Below are 20,287 nucleotides of genomic sequence, written 5' to 3'. Positions count from 1 at the left end.
AGGAAATGGAAGATAGGACAGGTGTGATTGAGTTTTTCATATGTCCAGTTTGTTTTTGGCAGAGACTTGACACCATTTTTTTAAAACAAAACAGGTCAAAAAGACCAAGTTTGTGTGTGCAAACTTGAGATTTCATCTAATCCTATATTAGCATGCTATCACAGTAAATTCAAAGCAATATCACATCTATCAGTTCCACTTAAATATGTGAGCTACAACAGAAGCATGCAACAAGATTTACAGAAATATGAATGACAAAGCCTATTTCAGAACACAAGGCAACTTTTGAGCTGAGACACGTGTCGTTCGACTGCATGACAAAGTTTTGGACTCACGGTGACAAATAGCTGACGCAAGGTGGATTGACCCTGGCACTGAATGTGATCAACACTCTCTCGTGCAGACATTTTGTACTGCTGTAACTTCTGGAACAGCTTCCTAGTCAAAACAGTTGTTGTCCCAGTGCCAGATCTACCTAGTATGAAGCTGCTTCTAGGAAATATTATTATCTCTCGCTCTTCTTCAGTCACCTCCGATGGGAGTTCAACTTCTCTACCCTCATGGTCAGAAAACAAATGCTTCGCACAAGATAGAGAGTAAAACTTCATTGAAAGCAAGCTTTCACACACTCCGGAATTTGCAGCATAACTGCTGCTACCGATGGCCGAATTCATGCTGCATTTCGTATCATGATTGAGATTCTTGTATCGGACAACAGCATCAGAACTGGACCAAATCTTTGGAATTTCCCACAATATGTCCCAAACTTTCAAATATTGCGTCCACATGGAGTCCTTCACTATATCAATGGAGCACAAAAGATAGTATCCTTCAACTTTGGATTGTTTTACAACATATGAAGAGCTCTGACATCTCAAATCCACATCAATGTTCTTGGGTCTCCACCCATTAGCAAGCTTAAGCAATACATTTACCACCAACTTCTTTATGTGTGATGGTTTCAGTTTTTCGAAAGATTTTCTGAAGTGATCACTGAATGTTACCTGAAGGAATGAAAGATTATAAAGCATCACAAAAGAATCTTTCTTAGAGGTACAATTTGCATGCCTATACAAAATTGGTACTTAAATACATTTAATCAGCGCTGAAAGTAAGCACAAAGCAGAATTTTGGTGATGGAGTCTCTAGAAAAAAGAATGCATCTAAACTATATCAATACACACATATATATATATATATATCACCAACGGCATTAAATTTGCAATGATTCATGCATGCAGAGATAACCAATCAGGCAAATGAGAGACATTAGAAAACTACCTACTTAGCATGCATCAATTTAACTCCTAGATTTATATACCAGATCTTTTTGTGCAACTAGCATGCGATGCAGTAGATAACAATCAAATATAATAAAAATAAAAAATAAAACATTTTCATGTTAAAAACAAAATTTCTAAACATTATTATATATATAATTTTTTTTGAAAGTATATTTGTATTAGATTGTATTTCTGTAAAGTAATATTGATAACTATTTATTTCCTCTTAAATAAGCCCTGCAATAGCAATAAAATAAACTTACCTAACCAATCATCAAAATCAACTAAATTAATGCAGTATATAAATTATATATCAATAGATTCCACGAATACTTTTTGTTGCCAACATTTGAAACATAAATATTTCAAATATAAATTATCCAATTTATTTATCATAAATAAAACAATATAAAGATATACAAGAAAATTGAAGAGTTCATAAAATTTATTGATAATATCTCCATTTATTATTAATATATTTTTAAAAAAAATTGGTATTAAATCTGAGAAGTTCATAAAATTCATCACTGATATTTTTTAAGGTTAACGGCTGATTAGTGATATAATTATAATATATTATTGGTGACATCTACATTAAAATAATAACAATAGTTAGAAGAATAGTGATCCATCTTTAACAGCATTGGTAATAGGGAATTGTAGTTTAATTATAAAAATATTTGTATTTATAATTTTATTTCTCTTATTAGAATTTATCAAACTTTTAAACTTTTTGGGAAATATTTATTATTTAATAAGGTTATTCATTTGACATGAAATAAAAAATATTGCAAGTAATAAATCAAATAAATTCACTAATCTAATTATATATATGTTATATAATTCAAAAAAATTTGGAAATGATTATCAAAGGAGAGAACTAAAGGGGCATAAATTTTGTAAAGTAACTCAAACAAATACTAACACTAAAATTCATAACATACAATGCGTACTCGAGAAATGCTAATTTATTATTACCCTATGTACTAATCTTTAGTTTTTTTCAAATAATCACCCTTCATGATGCCTTTAAAAATTTATTTATATCTTTTAACATTCAATTTATATGTTTTTGTGCGTAAATTTTTAGTGTAACTTCTAATCAACTAGTAGTAAGCACGTGTATTGCACGTGGATAACGAACATGGGAAAATAAGAATGATCGTAACTTTTTTTTTAGAATAAATAATTAATTGTTATTTTGCAAATGAATATATATGTACATATAATTTATTTCATTTCTCATTCAATAACAATATTGTTCCATAATTTATTTATGACTATAACTGACCATGATTTTCAATGTTTTCATGCTTGATTTTCATCGGTTTTTTTTCCTGCTTCCTTTGATCAAATTCAACAATACTTTCATCATATATCGTGGTTTCCTTGTCATCATTGAATTTAATGTTTATTATTCACTTTATTTGAGTTCGTTTTTCCCACTAGGTCTTCTTCTCGTGTTTATATGATTATTGTTCAAGCGTCATGTCTTTCTCTTTTTTATTTCCTCCTAATTTTAATTTTCATTTGGTCCTTCCACAGTTTTCGCCACCGACATATCATTTTTTTTCTACAAAAAAAAAAAATTAAAAAAAATTTTGAATAGAAACTTGCTTGGTTCGTTGATGGTTTATAAAGAATATTTTTTTTATTTCATCTAAGTTTTTATTGAACTTTTTTAATCACGATTATACGTGTTGGAAGCATACAATATAGATCTAAAATTAATATATTTCAAAATATTAATATTTAAATGTCAAAATAAATTTATTGAATTATTATTTAAGAACTATGTAGAAACTAAAATATACATCATAATTAAGATTTAAAGATTAAGATACTGATATATATAGAATTGTGATGAGAATATTATGAAACAAATGGTGTAAGTCTAAAAGAATAAGGTAGTGTTTGAGAGAGCTTTTAAGAAATACTTTTCAGTTTCTTCTTAACAAAATTTCACAAATTTTCAAAATTTTGTTAAGAAAAAGCTGAGAAGTATTTTCTAAACTCTCTCAAACACTACCTAAGTATGATAATTGTGAGTAACTTTTGTCTAATTAATTAGAAATTTTTCAATAAATATGTTTAATTAATTAGAAAGTTTTTCCGTATGAATTAGTGATTGAGTCCTTAATTATGAGCATGTTTTTTTCCTACCTGAAGTTCTAATAATAGTATCTTGTGAGTTAAATAACAAATTAAACAAATTATCAAAATAAAAACTATTAAGAAAATTCAAAATATGTGGCTATTCGATTAGTAACATGTTTGTTAATTTGCTAATATAATAAATGTGAAACTCATATTTGATGAGTTCGACAAGAAGTCGTGTAGGACAAAATACAATTTCAGTGAAATTGCTCGATTCTAGAAGAAAACACATGTGTTGCACGTGGACATAGTTCTATTTGAAAAAAAAATTATATAATTCGAATAATATTAAAAATAACAAGTACATATTTTTACAATTCATATTAATCACTCGTACGTTACTAACTTTGGGAAAAATCATTATTTTCCTATTTTTTCTCTTTATATTAGATTTAACTTATTTATTCTTTGTTATATATGTTATTTTGAGTTATCATATTCAATCTCAATAGTTATATTTTCTTGATCATTTGGTGATTTGTTAATTCTTTTCTCTTTTCGGTAAAGTGAATTTCATTGCTGCAAATTATTATTTTCTTTTTTGTAATATTTGTTATATATATATATATATATATAATATCACATTTGATTTTTAAGACATTTGCGGTTTTTGTTTTTATTTCGGGAAGAAGCGCAAAAAATATGAAACATTGTGAGTTTATGATAAAATTTCAAGTTAACTTTTTATTTAGTTTTAAGCTAAATTTTATTTTATTTTATTTTTATAATAGTTAACTTTTAAATTTTAAATAATAAGTATTTCACGCATAAAATTTTGAGAAAATACATTGTTGGTTCCGTGTATGTTTCTTTACGATTTTGATCTATGTTACCAATTATAGGTCTACTGGAAAAGGATGACAGGGCTTCCATTAGATCAAGATCAGTGTTAGTTCTTTGTCTTCTATTTTGATAATTTTAATCATTTTCATTGCAAGTACTGATGTGACATCACATATGTCAAGGACACAATATTGGTGTCACATCGGATAAATAAATAAAATTTTAAAAAACACAAAGACACAAGGTCAAGACTAAAATTTGATAATATAGAGGACTAAATAACAAATAGTCAAACACACACGACCAAAAATATATTTTTTTCCTAAATGTTTAAAAAATTACTCTAAAAGCAATGAAACAAAACATCACATAGTAGAAATTTGTAAGATTTATGCTTTTATTCTTAAATTTTGTATGCTTATGCGTTAATTAACATCTATCGATTGACTTATATAATTAAAATTATAGCAAAACATAAAGACATATAATCATGTTTAATGTCACTCTAAATTGCTTAAAGCTATGAAGTTTTGACACTTAACAATGAGTTTTGTCATGTTTTTTAGAATTTTGTATAAAAGTATATAAGGAATGCAATATCTAATTTACAATTAATAAAAATAGCATTTCTGACAAGAAGCATCTTGTTGCTATCTCTGTTTTGTATATTTATGTCTTAATTATCTTATTGATTGATTTCATATAATTAAATTTTTTAAAATCTTTTATATATATATATATATATGAAATGCAATATCTAATATGTAATCTACAAAATTAGTTTTTTTGAGAATAAGTTTGGTGTTGCTATCTCTAATAACTTTTATTTCAAACATTTGTAGTATAAATCACAAGAATATCTTTTATAGTCAAAATTAATAATCAAAATAGATTTATTTCATTTACAAAATTAAATAAATGAAATAAGAGTGCATTTGAATTGAGTTTTTTGAAGTTATGAATTCTAAATATACTGTAATTGTTTGGGTAAATTTAACCAAAATAATTTTCGTTTCATCTCATTCAATTTATAAATAGCAGTTTCAAATGATTTCGTATACCTATGTTAATCTACTTTGAAATTCATTTTTCATATCATTACTCAAATCAAAATTGTTTAGAGTATGTTTGGTTACAAACCCAAAAAAAGAAAGTTTTTTTTAAAGAAGTGATTTCTTAAAAACTTAGACATTTGATTACAAAAATATTTTTTTAAAAGCACTTAGTACTTAATAGTGCTTTTTCAGAAATCATAAATTTTTGGTTTTTTGGCTTTTGTTTCTACTTCTAATTATTTTATTTTTAAAATATATATATAACATTTTTACAAACGCCAAAATTTTTTTATTGTTGTACAATTTTCGTTTCAAAAAAAAATAAACAAATAAAAATTCACAAATAATAATGGAAAGACCGAAATCATAAATAATCTAAAAGAATAAACTATGCAAATATTTTTCTATTTTGCAAATGAACTTTCCCATATTGATTGATTGATAGTCTATACGAAAGCATATAATAAAGAGAAGGATGCATAATGATGCAAATTTTGACACTAAATTTATTTTGTGTCACACTTTAAGAAAAAAATTATAATGATGAATAAATAATAAATTTTGTTCAAATTAAAAATATATGTAGGAAATATATAATGAAAATAATATTTTTATTCAAGATAATGAACATTTGTTTAAAAATACAATACAATATAATATATTCTTAAAATCTAGATAGTCCATAAATTAGTTGTCATTAGATTTTCTCATTTTCATCACTCATTCCTCAATACACTTTCATTTTTCATTCATACTTTATCGTGAACGTGCAAAAGATACGTAAGTATTGAAAATAGAACATATTATCCATCTTATTTAAGGAAAGGAAATGGATTGAATAATTCATTCAATAGACTTGAAAATTAAATTTAACATATCAACCGGTCTTTATGTAACACCCGGTATTTTAAATACGTAAATCCGCATGCATAATTAGGGTATTTAATTATTTAAATTTGTGATTTATGGGTTAAATAATTATGTGAATTATTTGTGCATGATTTAATTTATTTTTAAGCACTTAACCCATAATTAATGATTTTTATGATTTTTAGTATTTTAATTATTTTATCGCGTAGACGGGACCGTGGACGGACGAGATGACAACTTTCTAGCCAATTAATTTCATGAGCCTTTTTAGAGCCCTAAAATATTATTTTGAGTTTTATTACCTCAAAATTTTTAGTATTTAATTTTATATAATTTTAGGAGTCCATTTTATTCAAAATAAGCCAAAATATTGACTTTTTAGTATTTTTAAAATTCCATTAATTTGATATTTCGGGATTTTAATATATTTAAGTTATTTATCAGATTATTAAATTTTATATAGATTTTTAAGTGGTATAATTTTTATAATTAAAATCTTTTTAATTATATTTAACTATCCTATACTTTAATTTAATTAAACCCTAAACCTAATATACCCAACCTCACGTATTCAAGCCCCAGCCGACACCCCACTCTCCTCCATCACCCTCTTCATCGTTCTAGACATCCCCAAGACTCCATAGCTCGATTTTTCTTTAAGCTTCGAAGCTGTGTTTGTCGTTCGTCGTCCCGGAATCGTCCCACGCTCGTTTTTCTCTTCGTTTCCGGTGAAAGGCATGATTTCCTTCTATATTTTTCGTGCCTATCAGATATATTAGTGTGTGTATTGGGTATGCATCAAAAACATTGAAGAATTTTCAGAAAACAAATTTATTGTGGTTGTATGCGCATGTCTCTTGTTTTGGGTTGATCATGTCCACGTTTTTCCTAGCCATGAATGTTCTAGCTGCTGGTAAGGGTCCCTAGGGTGTCTAGGGTGAGTCTAGGCTCGATTGGCTCGGTTGGTTCAAGCCAAACGAGCCCAGGAACCCAGTTGGTGCAGATCGGCCATGGGTGGTGCAGTGTAGGGTTCGTTGGAAGAGGCTTCGGCTGCTGTGCTTGGGGCTGCATGGGGTCGGGGTCGTGACCAGGTTAGGACCGCCCAGACGTGGGCTACGTCTGGGCGGCGAAGCTCCGGCCAGGGGCGGCCGGAGCACAGTGGCAGCAGCCCTAGAAGGGCTGCTGCTCGCGGCGGACAGATTAGAGAAGGGGTAGGGCAGTTCGGGTTTTAGGGTTTGAAGGGTCCGGGTCGGGTGGTTAGGTCCGGGTCGGGTCAGTCCAGTCTTGGGTCAAGTTAGTTGGGTCCGGGTCCGGGTTGAGTTAGTTGGGCTCGGGTATTTTTGTTTTTAAGTTTTAAGTTTAATTAAAGGTTTAATGGGCCTAATTAAATCTTAAAATTTTATTGGGCTCCATTTAATTATTTTGGGTTGATTTCAATTATTTGGGCTTAAATTGATTTAATTAAGTGAGTCCAATAATTTTCATGGGCTTTAGGGCCCGTGAAAGTTATTGGGCCAGTGTTTGGGCTTTGGGGCCCATTGGGCCAGAATTGTGTTATGGGACTTTAATTAATTTTATTTGGGCTTAGAACAATTTTATTGGGCTTAAGTATGTTAATGGGCCAGATTTAAGTGAATGGGCTTGAGAGTTTAGGGCCAGCAGTCCAGTACAATCCATGAGAAATTGCATGTGTCCTGATTATATATTTAATTATTTTTATGCATTGAAGTTATTTTAATATTTATATGTTAGTAAGAAATTAAATTAAATATATATGAAGGACACACATTTTATTTAAGTACATGCATTCATAAAATAATTTTATGTATGATTAAATGTTTAAGGTTGAGCAATAAGAAAATATTTTATGTTTGAAGTTGAAGTAGTGTGACATTTTGATATTTGAGGGGGATTCGTCCCCATATGTGAACTATTGAAGGGCAGTTTACTGCCAATTTAAGAGGTGATTCGTCACCGCCACGTACGTTGGTTTCCACGCTGATCAGTATTTAATGTATGATTTAAGGTTACACTACGGATACAATCATGCGATGTTAGAAAATAATTTGCTCAACAATATTTATGTGTTATGTTATTTAAGATAATTTAAGTTATGATATGTTATGATATTTTTAAGCATGCACCTTCATGTATATGTTATGTATTAGTAGCAATTTGATTTAAATTATTTTAAACCCTTGTTATGTTAGCATGTTGGGCCTCTAGGCTCACTACACTGGTATGGTGCAGGTGAGTTCGTAGAGGAGGATGTAGTACCCACCGGAGGCGAGGACGTCTGAGCGGACTGGCAGTGATCCCCGTGACCGTGATAGATGTCTGAGTCGTTGTGCATGTTTTGAATATTTTTAGTATGTTACATTTTTAAGTATTTTTCAGTGGTTGGGTTTGAAATATTTTATTTAAATATTTTCAGTGCATGCAAACTTTAATCATTTTATTTATGCAGTATTTTTATTCAATATTTGACTCAGATATTTATTTTATTAAAGAATGCATTTTATTTGAGTTATTTATTTATTTATTTATTTATTTTAAATCTTTTTATTCTGTGCGTATATGTATGGGCATATATGTACATATTTTATTTAGTAAGTATAAAAAAAAAAAATTTCGCATATTTATTTATTAATTATAGAGTTAGGGTCGTTTCAGTTGGTATCAGAGCACGGTCCTTGGAAGGGTCATTACTGCTATGCGAGCTCAGAAATCCACGCTACCGGTCTGTAAGTTTTAAGTGTTTATAGCATGATTTAATTTTTAGAATTTAAGTTAGCATTAATTTTAAACAACTTAATTATGCATGGCGATTTACGTAAAGAAATATGTGGTGGTGCAGAATGCCTCCCAGACCGATGAACAGACGTGGGGGATCTCCACCTACACCTCCACCTCCACCTCCACCTCCGCAGAACCCTCTAGCAGCATTAGAGCAGGCCAATGCGACCTTGATGGCGGGGATTACTGCTCTGCTAGAGCAGCATGCTTCACGTCCGAGGATGTCCCATGAGGAGGACGTAGCAGAGCGGTTCCAGAAGAAGGGACCCAAGGAGTTTTCTGGTACCACCGATCCTTTGGTGGCTGAGGGGTGGATTCGCTCTTTGGAGTCCATCTTTGCGTACATGGGGATCACAGATGCCGACAGGGTGAACTGTGCGACGTATATGCTGAGAGGAGACGCAGCTCTATGGTGGGAGGGTGCTGCCAGGGGAGTTCACATTCCTACACTGACATGGACAGAGTTTAGGCGTATCTTCTACGCCAAGTATTTCACCGAGGATGTGCGTAGCCGCATGATCCGGGAGTTCATGAGTCTCCGGCAGGGGGACCGATCAGTGGTGGAGTATGTGCGACAGTTCGAAAGGGGCTGTCACTTTGTGCCCTTGATTTCAGATAGCCCGCAGGAGAAGTTGAGGCAGTTTGTGGAGGGCCTGAAGGCAAATATCAGGCATGACGTTCGCATGGCAGACGTCTTTACTTATGTGTCTGCAGTCAGTAGAGCCTTGCATTCCGAGGAGGGTCGGAGAGAGATCCAGAGGAAGCAGCAGGGGAAGAGGCAGTTTCAGGCTGGGTATCAGCGACCATCTTCGCAGCCTCCTGCGAAGAAGCAGTTTACAGGGCCGGCTAAGGGCCCGAATCCGCAGTAGAGGCCGCAGCAGCAGAGGGGCGGGGCCCCTAATGCCATAGGTTTTCCTACTTGCCCGAAGTGTCAGAAGATGCATTCGGGACCGTGTTTGTTGGGAGCAGGGGTTTGCTATCAGTGTAGGGAGCCAGGGCATGAGATAGCTAACTGCCCGAGGAAGAAGAACACTGCTGGTAGAGTGTTCGTCATGCAGGCCGAGGAGGTAGATCCAGACACCTCCTTGATCACCGGTATATCTTATCCCTAGTATTTTATAATTTTCCTTTGGTTAAGAATTTCGTTTCTTTATGAAATTGTTGTTCTTTGAGTTATCTATCTGCATGTTAGAATAAGAAGCATGTTTTACTTGTGATTAGAATTAAGAGTTAGTAGTGACTCGTTGGGAAAATTTGGTAGTGATATGAAATTGTTGGGAATTTTCTGCGTGCAGGGAGAATTCTAGTTGGAGGCAACTCCACGTTTGCATTGCTAGATTCAGGGGCTACGCATTCGTTTATCTCCCTGGAGTTTATCAGGCAGGTAGGCATCACACCTGAGATTATTGACAGTGGATATGATGTTACTATGCCGTCAGGGCAGATTATTTCTACCTCGAAGGTTATTCGAGGACTGGAGTTGGAGCTGCAGGGACACTCCATTCGAGCAGATGTGGTGGTTTTGCCATTGAGTGGTTTCGATTTGATTTTGGGTATGGACTGGTTGACAGTCAATGAAGCTTCGATTGATTTTCGTCGGAGATCAGTGTCAGTGAGACCTACAGTAGGCGACCCGTTCACTTTTCATGCATCTCAGAGCAGTGATATTCCTCAGGTGATATCTCTTATTCAGGCAAGGAAGTTGTTGAGACGGGGTTGCCAGGGGTTTCTAGCGAGTATAGTCACGACCTCAGAGCCATCTAGCAGATCATTATCAGAGATAGAGGTGGTTCGTGACTTTCCGGATGTTTTTCCGGAGGATGTTGCAGGAATTCCACAAGTGAGAGATGTGGAGTTCAGCATCGACTTGGTGCCAGACACCGTGCCTATCTCTAAGGCACCGTACAGACTTGCTCCTACCGAGATGAAAGAGTTGAAGGAGCAGATTCAGGAGCTATTAGAGAAAGGCTTTGTTCGTCCTAGCTTTTCTCCATGGGGAGCTCCGGTGTTATTTGTGAAGAAGAAGGATGGCAGTATGCGATTCTGCATCGATTACCGAGAGCTCAACAGGGTCACAGTGAAGAACAAGTATCCACTGCCGAGGATAGAGGATTTATTTGACCAGTTGCAGGGAGCTTCAGTGTTCTCCAAGATCGACCTGCGATCTGGTTATCATCAGTTGCGTGTTAGAGATGCAGATGTGTCCAAGACTGCTTTCAGGACACGATATGGGCATTACGAGTTCTTAGTGATGCCATTTGGGATGACCAATGCTCCAGCGGTTTTCATGGATCTCATTAACCGAGTCTTTCAGCCGTATCTAGATCAGTTTATCATAGTTTTCATTGATGATATCTTGATCTATTCTAGGAGCATTGAGGAGCATAGACAGCATCTTCAGATAGCCTTGCAGACTTTGAGGAAGCATCGTTTGTATGCCAAGTTCAGCAAGTGCGAGTTTTGGCTTGAGCAGATGGCATTTCTTGGCCACATTATTTCGAGAGATGGGATTGCAGTTGATCAGTCGAAGGTTGAGGCAGTGCAGAATTGGGGTATTCCGAAGAATGCTTCGGAGATTCGCAGTTTCTTGGGTTTGGCAGGATATTATAGGAAGTTCATCAAGGGTTTTTCTTCTATTGCAGTACCCTTGACTTCCTTAACCAAGAAGAATGAGAAGTTTATCTGGAGTTCAGACTGTCAGAGGAGCTTTGATCAGCTGAAGGAAGCACTCACTACTGCACCGGTGCTAGCGGTGACAGTACCACATGAGGAGTTAGTGGTGTACACCGACGCGTCTAAGTTGGGTTTAGGCGCAGTACTTATGCAATGTGGCAAGGTTATTGCGTATGCGTCGAGGCAGCTGAAGGTTCATGAGCAAAATTACCCGACGCATGACTTGGAGTTAGCAGCAGTGGTTTTCGCTTTGAAAATCTGGAGGCACTATCTGTATGGCGAGAAGTGCAAGATTTTCACAGACCACAAGAGTCTCAAGTACTTCTTCACACAGAAGGAGTTGAACATGAGACAGCGCCGATGGTTGGAGTTGGTGAAGGATTATGACTGTGACATTAGCTACCATCCGGGTAAAGCTAATGTAGTAGCAGATGCTTTGAGTCGGAAGTCGTCAGTGGTCTCATATTTGACCGTACAGTTACCACTGCAGAGCGAGATTCAGAGATTTGACTTGGAGTGTTATCCGAGTGGTCATGCACCGAGCTTGTCAGTGTTGACGGTGCAGCCAGTTCTGCGAGATCGGATTAGGGATGGACAGTCTACTGATGAGGAGTTGCAGCGATGGAGACAGAGAGATGAGGCTAGGGGTAACCTCTTGTATACAGTGGTGGATGGTATCGTTCAGTACCGTGGTAGGATGTGGGTACCGAACGTCGATCAGTTGAGAGCTGAGATTTTAGCAGAGGCTCACACATCTCCGTACTCCATTCACCCTGGAAGTACGAAGATGTACAAAGATTTGCAGCTATTGTATTGGTGGCCCGGGATGAAGAGTGACATCGGAAGAGTGGTGTCAGAGTGCTTGACTTGTCAGCAAGTCAAGGCAGAGCATCAGCGTCCAGCAGGACTTCTTAGACCTCTTCCTATTCCGGAATGGAAATGGGAGAATATTACGATGGACTTTGTGGTTGGCTTACCGAGGAGTGCCAGAGGTTGCACAGCGATTTGGGTGATTGTGGATAGACTCACCAAGTCAGCTCATTTCTTGCCGGTGAGGACTACCTACTCATTGACACAGTATGCAGAGCTTTACATCAAGGAGATTGTTAGACTGCATGGCATACCAGTGTCGATCGTGTCGGACAGAGATCCGAGATTCACATCTGCATTTTGGAAGAGTCTGCACACAGCATTGGGGACTAGGCTTTTGTTCAGCACAGCATTCCATCCCCAGACAGATGGTTAGTCTGAGAGAGTGATCCATGTTTTTGAGGATCTTCTGAGAGCTTGTGTCATTGATTTTCGGGGCTCGTGGGAGACTAGACTGCCATTAGTGGAGTTTACCTATAACAACAGTTTTCAGTCGTCTATAGGTATGACTCCTTATGCAGCATTGTATGGGAGGAGATGCAGATCTCCTGTGCATTGGGATGAGGTTGGTGAGCGAATTTTACTGGGTCTTGAGATTGTGCAGCAGACAGCTGACATTGTGACTCAGATTCGAGATCGGATGAGGACTGCTCAGAGTCGTCAGAAGAGTTATGCAGATGCCAGACGACGAGATTTGGAGTTCGCTGTAGGTGATCACATATTCCTGAAGGTGTCACCTATGAAGGGAGTAGTGCGTTTTGGCCGGAGAGGCAAGCTTAATCCGAGGTATATATGGCCTTTCGAGATCTTGGAGAGAGTTGGCACGTTGGCCTACCGTTTAGCTCTACCAACAGGGCTAGCGGCAGTGCACAACGTTTTCCATGTATCCATGCTTCGGAGATATGTCTCTAACCCGTCGCATGTGTTGGATTTCGAGCCCTTGCAGTTGCCACCAGATCTAGTTTATGAGGAGAGGCCAGTGCGGATCTTGGCTAGGGAGGAGCGGAGGCTTAGGACGCGGGTCATACCGATGGTCAGAGTCCAGTGGCTGAATCACTCGGAGGAGGAAGCTACTTGGGAGACCGAGGCAGACATGAGGACTCGCTACCCGGAGTTGTTCGGGTAAGTACTTTAAATTTCGAGAACGAAATTCAATTTAGGGGGGGGGGGGGGGGAGAATTTTAACACCCGGTATTTTAAATACGTAAATCCGCATGCATAATTAAGGTATTTAATTATTTAAATTTGTGATTTATGGGTTAAATAATTATGTGAGTTATTTGTGCATGATTTAATTTATTTTTAAGCACTTAACCCATAATTAATGATTTTTATGATTTTTAGTATTTTAATTATTTTATCGCGTAGACGAGACCGTGGACGGACGAGATGACAACTTTCTAGCCAATTAATTTCATGAGCCTTTTTAGAGCCCTAAAATATTATTTTGAGTTTTATTACCTAAAAATTTTTAGTATTTAATTTTATATAATTTTAGGAGTCCATTTTATTCAAAATAAGCCAAAATATTGACTTTTTAGTATTTTTAAAATTCCATTAATTTGATATTTCGGGATTTTAATATATTTAAGTTATTTATCAGATTATTAAATTTTATATAGATTTTTAAGTGGTATAATTTTTATAATTAAAACCTTTTTAATTATATTTAACTATCCTATACTTTAATTTAATTAAACCCTAAACCTAATATACCCAACCTCACGTATTCAAGCCCCAGCCGACACCCCACTCTCCTCCATCACCCTCTTCATCGTTCTAGACATCCCCAAGACTCCATAGCTCGATTTTTCTTTAAGCTTCGAAGCTGTGTTCGTCGTTCGTCGTCCCGGAATCGTCCCACGCTCGTTTTTCTCTTCGTTTCCGGTGAAAGGCATGATTTCCTTCTATATTTTTCGTGCCTATCAGATATATTAGTGTGTGTATTGGGTATGCATCAAAAACATTGAAGAATTTTCAGAAAACAAATTTATTGTGGTTGTATGCGCATGTCTCTTGTTTTGGGTTGATCATGTCCACGTTTTTCCTAGCCATGGATGTTCTAGCTGCTGGTAAGGGTCCCTAGGGTGTCTAGGGTGAGTCTAGGCTCGATTGGCTCGGTTGGTTCAAGCCAAACGAGCCCAGGAACCCAGTTGGTGCAGATCGGCCATGGGTGGTGCAGTGTAGGGTTCGTTGGAAGAGGCTTCGGCTGCTGTGCTTGGGGCTGCATGGGGTCGGGGTCGTGACCAGGTTAGGACCGCCCAGACGTGGGCTACGTCTGGGCGGCGAAGCTTCGGCCAGGGGCGGCCGGAGCACGGCGGCAGCAGCCCTAGAAGGGCTGCTGCTCGCGGCGGACAGATTAGGGAAGGGGTAGGGCAGTTCGGGTTTTAGGGTTTGAAGGGTCCGGGTCGGGTCAGTCCAGTCTTGGGTCAAGTTAGTTGGGTTCGGGTCCGGGTTGAGTTAGTTGGGCTCGGGTATTTTTGTTTTTAAGTTTTAAGTTTAATTAAAGGTTTAATGGGCCTAATTAAATCTTAAAATTTTATTGGGCTTCATTTAATTATTTTGGGTTGATTTCAATTATTTGGGCTTAAATTGATTTAATTAAGTGAGTCCAATAATTTTCATGGGCTTTAGGGCCCGTGAAAGTTATTGGGCCAGTCTTTGGGCTTTGGGGTCCATTGGGCCAGAATTGTGTTATGGGACTTTAATTAATTTTATTTGGGCTTAGAACAATTTTATTGGGCTTAAGTATGTTAATGGGCCAGATTTAAGTGAATGGGCTTGAGAGTTTAGGGCCAGCAGTCCAGTACAATCCATGAGAAATTGCATGTGTTCTGATTATATATTTAATTATTTTTATGCATTGAAGTTATTTTAATATTTATATGTTAGTAAGAAATTAAATTAAATATATATGAAGGACACACATTTTATTTAAGTACATGCATTCATAAAATAATTTTATGTATGATTAAATGTTTAAGGTTGAGCAATAAGAAAATATTTTATGTTGGAAGTTGAAGTAGTGTGACAATTTGAGATTTGAGGGGGATTCGTCCCCATATGTGAACTATTGAAGGGCAGTTTACTGCCAATTTAAGAGGTGATTCGTCACCGTCACGTACGTTGGTTTCCACGCTGATCAGTATTTAATGTATGATTTAAGGTTACACTAAGGATACAACCATGCGATGTTAGAAAATAATTTGCTCAACAATATTTATGTGTTATGTTATTTAAGATAATTTAAGTTATGATATGTTATGATATTTTTAAGCATGCACCTTCATGTATATGTTATGTATTAGTAGCAATTTGATTTAAATTATTTTAAACCCTTGTTATGTTAGCATGTTGGGCCTCTAGGCTCACTACACTGGTATGGTGCAGGTGAGTTCGTAGAGGAGGATGTAGTACCCACCGGAGGCGATGACGTCTGAGCGGACTGGCAGTGATCCCCGTGACCGTGATAGATGTCTGAGTCGTTGTGCATGTTTTGAATATTTTTAGTATGTTACATTTTTAAGTATTTTTCAGTGGTTGGGTTTGAAATATTTTATTTAAATATTTTCAGTGCATGCAAACTTTAATCATTTTATTTATGCAGTATTTTAATTCAATATTTGACTCAGATATTTATTTTATTAAAGAATGCATTTTATTTGAGTTATTTATTTATTTATTTTAAATCTTTTTATTCTGTGCGTATATGTATAGGCATATATGTACATATTTTATTTAGTAAGTATAAAAAAAAAAAAAAATTTCCGCATATTTATTTATTAATTATAGAGTTAGGGTCGTTTCACTTTATCTCACCATTTGATGGGAAGAATCGACACAAGAGAATTCCTTTATATAGAAAAACCTTTTTTTCATTCAAAATCTTGAGCGTACTTTGGTCGACAATGGAGGTTTGAAACAAAAATAAACCCAAAGGTATAATAATATAATTTTTAATAATTTCAACACAATTCAATTCAACGATTTTTTATGAAAAAATTCGACAAAATTAAAAAGTAATAAAAACGCCTAGTTTTTTTTTTTTTTTTTTAAGAAAATCGACCATGCAGGCCCAAAAAAGAGGAAAATAAAAATAAAAACACAAAACACAAAACACAATAACCATCCTCAAAGCTAAATGAAATAATGAGATTATCATAAAAATCGAACTCAAACTTAATTAAAGTTAGACACAATCCACATAAATTGAAGGGTCATTGGGAATCTCTTAAAGGAAACGAAAGTATGCCATTAAATTAAATTAGATTAGATTAAATATTAAATACAATATGACAATTAAATTCAATATCACCGGATCTCAACGTGAATGACTAAATTCATCATTGAATGATATTATAGCATTGTGAAATCACAATTGGAACTAACATATTGGAGAATAACTTTGTAAAATCACAATTGGAACAAATATATTTATAATAGTATTAGAGTATTAGATTAACAATTGATTTTAAGTGTAACTCATGAAGTAGCTAGGCTTGGTGATAACTCCTACTAAATCAATCTATCTACATATTCACACAAAATGCATGAGCATCATCTTGCAATACTTCTCCATGACACACGAGTCTGAAATAAAAAACTTTAATGTGAGTTTAAGGGAGTCTTGATAGAGCTTCTACAAAGTACTTCTTAGTTTCTAGCAGCGTGAAAGTGCTTTTGTGTGTTTGTAAATATTACATTCTGCTTTAGCTACTACAACTTTTACCAAAAAACAAGAAACAAAAATTTGATTTTTTTTTTTTTGCTTCTGCTTTGTTGTTTAAGGTATAAAATTATAAGTTGACATTTATACCCTTAATAAAATTTTCATATTACGTATGCTTTTATTTTTAAAAAAATATTTTTTTACATTTTACATTGTTATTACAAGCATTTATTTTTTTAGAAAATATATATTGCATTTTCATAAATATTTTTGTACATATCTAGTATATTTATACAAATTTTGTCATTTTTAATATTTTTATTAATCTTATATATTTTTTCAAGTATTCATGTTATAAAAAATAAAATATTTTTGATACAAAATTCATAATGTAATAATAATATATAAACTTATTTTTTATAATGTGAGTATCCAAAATTAAATAATTAAATAAGGTTATGGTTGTCATTTAATTAAAAAATTTAGCTTGAAATCAATTATTCTTCAAACACCAAACTTTAGTTTGAATTAGCTTTCAACTTCTATTTTCAAACTCTCTATACTTAAGCTTCTCACCAACTTCAAAATAATCTCTACAAGAATCAATTTTAAATAAGTAAAAGCTCTCCAAAACATTCGCTAAATCTAGCTAATTAATACTGAGTACGTTATATTTGTCGAAGCATAATAATTGAAACTTATAAGAGGGAACAGACTCGATTAAAGTAGGAGGATTCATATTGCCTACAACATAAAATCATATTTGTCGAACCAAACTCATTGAAAATAATCAGCCTAAGAGAAAGAGTACGTACCTTCCATCTCGCATGTTTGAACCTTACACTCGCCCGGTTGAGTAGATCATCAAGTTGTTCCAACTCTTTCTTTACAGTTATAACATGTTTGTCAATGTCACCATCATCATTCACAGTATAGAAACAATGGCGGTGCTTCGCGTCGCGTATCAATGCTTTCCAAACTGAATTGGCTTTACTCAAAGTTCTTTCATTTCCTAAGATCCAGAGACAATGACTAAAAGACGTACACAAGAATCAGATTATTCTTATAAATCAAACCAAGATCGTATATATCATTAATAAAAACTCGAGTGATCACATATTACGTACCGAGCTCTTGTGAGGGCAACATTAACTCTCCGCGGGTCAGACAAAAAGCCTATTACTCCACTTTCATTAGACCTTGCAGTTGATATGATAATAATATCTTCTTCTCCACCTTGAAACCCATCAACGGACTTCACCTTAATCGTAAACTTATGACGGTTTCCACATTTCTGTTTAAGCAGCTCATCATCGATTGCGGCAACTTGTGCAGCATAGGGTGATATCACACCAATGCTTGGTTTCTCTTCTGACCCATTCCAACCTATTAATTAATACATAAGACACAGAAAGCATATATAGTCATGAGAAGATGTGTATTCGCAAACAGATTGCTCTGAATAAACTTCAAATATTTGCTGATCATAAACATGATTTCCTTGCACATATATAAATATCCATCCATTTAGCATATATACCTTGGAAGAGTTTCTGCAAAATTTTCAATGTCACGGCTACCTCAACCATGTTTCTTCTACTGTGCCCAACGTCATCCACCTCTTCTTTTCCTCCGAGTATATTTATGAAAGAATATGTACCAAACATTCCCCCCTCAAGATAGCATCTTTCATAGCTTTTACTCAAGACATTAGGTGCATCTAAAATTTGCTTCTTGTAGAAATTTGCATTTGGAAACTGACTTATTGATGGATGCATTCTATATTGCATATTAAGGAGATGCTTAGAGTGACCTAGTGAGCTCAACCTTTCAAACAAACTTCTCCCGAATCCAGCTTTTTCAGAGAGCTATAAATTTAAAGAAAATATGTTAAAGATTGAATATTATTCTTAATTTCCTATGAGTTACTAACTTAAAGGGTAACTAATCATACTAACCTTGCTTTTTATTGTTCCTGGTAACTGACATTCATCGCCAACCAGAATAGCATGCCTCAAATTTCGAATCTGAAGAGCTATAACTAATTCACTCTCCTTCACCTGAGCGGCTTCATCGATGACCACTACCTTAAGTGGTTCCATACGCACATTGTGAAGCCTGTATGATGAAGAAATGGTGCAAAATATTAAAGAAGCCTTCTGGAAACAGAATTTCGAAATCTTAGTTTTACTCGTCACAGGTGGAAGGTCGAGTTTTGTGAGAGAAGACTGAAGAGATCTTAGAGCAGATAAACACTCATTTCTCAAAGAAGAGAAGGATGAGCGAGGATGAATCATTTCCTGACTTGAAAGGATAATCTCCAGTTCATCAGATGTTAAGCTGCATTCAAACAACAATGTTTCAATAGAGTCAAGAAGGGAATAAGTTGGACTGCGTTCTCATGAAAGTTCTGCCTCAGAATTCTAGGTAAATGAGTGACAAATGTTAGCAAGGATTCTCTGAGAGGACGTGCTATGTGTTTAAACCGATCTCTAGCATACTCCAAACTTGTTTTGAACTCGGATTGCCGAATTCCACCTTCTTTGGCTTTGCTTTGCTCATTAGCAACGTATGTATTATACTGAGAAACATGATCCTCAAGAAAACCAAGCATGGAACTGATCCAGTGCTTCAAACCAGTTCGTGTTACCAAACATTCTACAAGTTTGTTGACACGATAATCAAGGAAATTTTCTTCAATGTCAGAGCCAACTGTGAAACCCTTGGATTTTTAGAATTTATATTTTAATTCATGGTATAATTATATATTTCGAGATAATATTGGAGATAGAGTATATATTTAGATTTTATTTATTAATTTTGTGAGATATTTAGTTTACAAAATTAAGATAAGTAATCAATATATAGATGGAGTAAAATCTTTAAGTGATATGATTTCCATTCAAACTTTGATTATCGATATTTTAGTCAATATTAAATTTTTTTGTGACTATAAATAGAGGAGCATGCATTGTGAAATATCACACACAAAATTCTCTCTTTTCCTCTCTTATTTTTTTTTTTAATAACCGACCCCTTTTTTCTGCCCTCTCTCGTGTTCTTGGCTTAGAAGTTAGTCAAGAATTCTTTAATTTTGTCCCCCAATTCTCGAGTAAAAAGCTTGTGTCAGC

The 20,287-nt window shown here is 34.8% G+C and overlaps 1 protein-coding gene across 1 annotated transcript; it reads right to left on the bottom strand.

The window, feature by feature from the left end:
- Positions 1-442: 442 nt before the first annotated feature.
- LOC140861112 (probable helicase MAGATAMA 3) lies at positions 443-19,856 on the bottom strand. The gene is made up of 6 exons (XM_073264115.1): positions 19,115-19,856; positions 18,697-19,024; positions 18,284-18,542; positions 17,972-18,188; positions 531-1,004; positions 443-475 (listed from the first exon to the last, which is right to left on the bottom strand). Exons 1-6 carry the CDS (start codon positions 19,451-19,453, stop codon positions 443-445), a joined length of 1,650 nt encoding a protein of 549 aa, XP_073120216.1. The 5' UTR covers positions 19,454-19,856.
- Between the last annotated feature and the right edge of the window lie 431 nt (positions 19,857-20,287).

Source organism: Henckelia pumila, chromosome 4 (genome assembly GCF_033568475.1).
Source record: "Henckelia pumila isolate YLH828 chromosome 4, ASM3356847v2, whole genome shotgun sequence".
Classification (NCBI taxonomy): Eukaryota; Viridiplantae; Streptophyta; class Magnoliopsida; order Lamiales; family Gesneriaceae; genus Henckelia; species Henckelia pumila.
The sequence above is the reverse complement of the archived record's forward strand: the minus strand, read 5'-3'. Positions and strand labels throughout refer to the sequence as shown.

What these genes read in the sequence shown, in the direction of transcription:
- LOC140861112 (XM_073264115.1), bottom strand. Translation starts at nt 19,453, where the DNA reads ATGATTCATCCTCGCTCATCCTTCTCTTCTTTGAGAAATGAGTGTTTA. An exon ending in CAGGAACAATAAAAAGCAAG is followed by an intron (nt 19,025 to 19,114) that starts GTTAGTATGATT and finishes TTAAATTTATAG; the next exon opens with CTCTCTGAAAAAGCTGGATT. An exon ending in TCAAACATGCGAGATGGAAG is followed by an intron (nt 1,005 to 17,971) that starts GTACGTACTCTT and finishes TCATTCCTTCAG; the next exon opens with GTAACATTCAGTGATCACTT.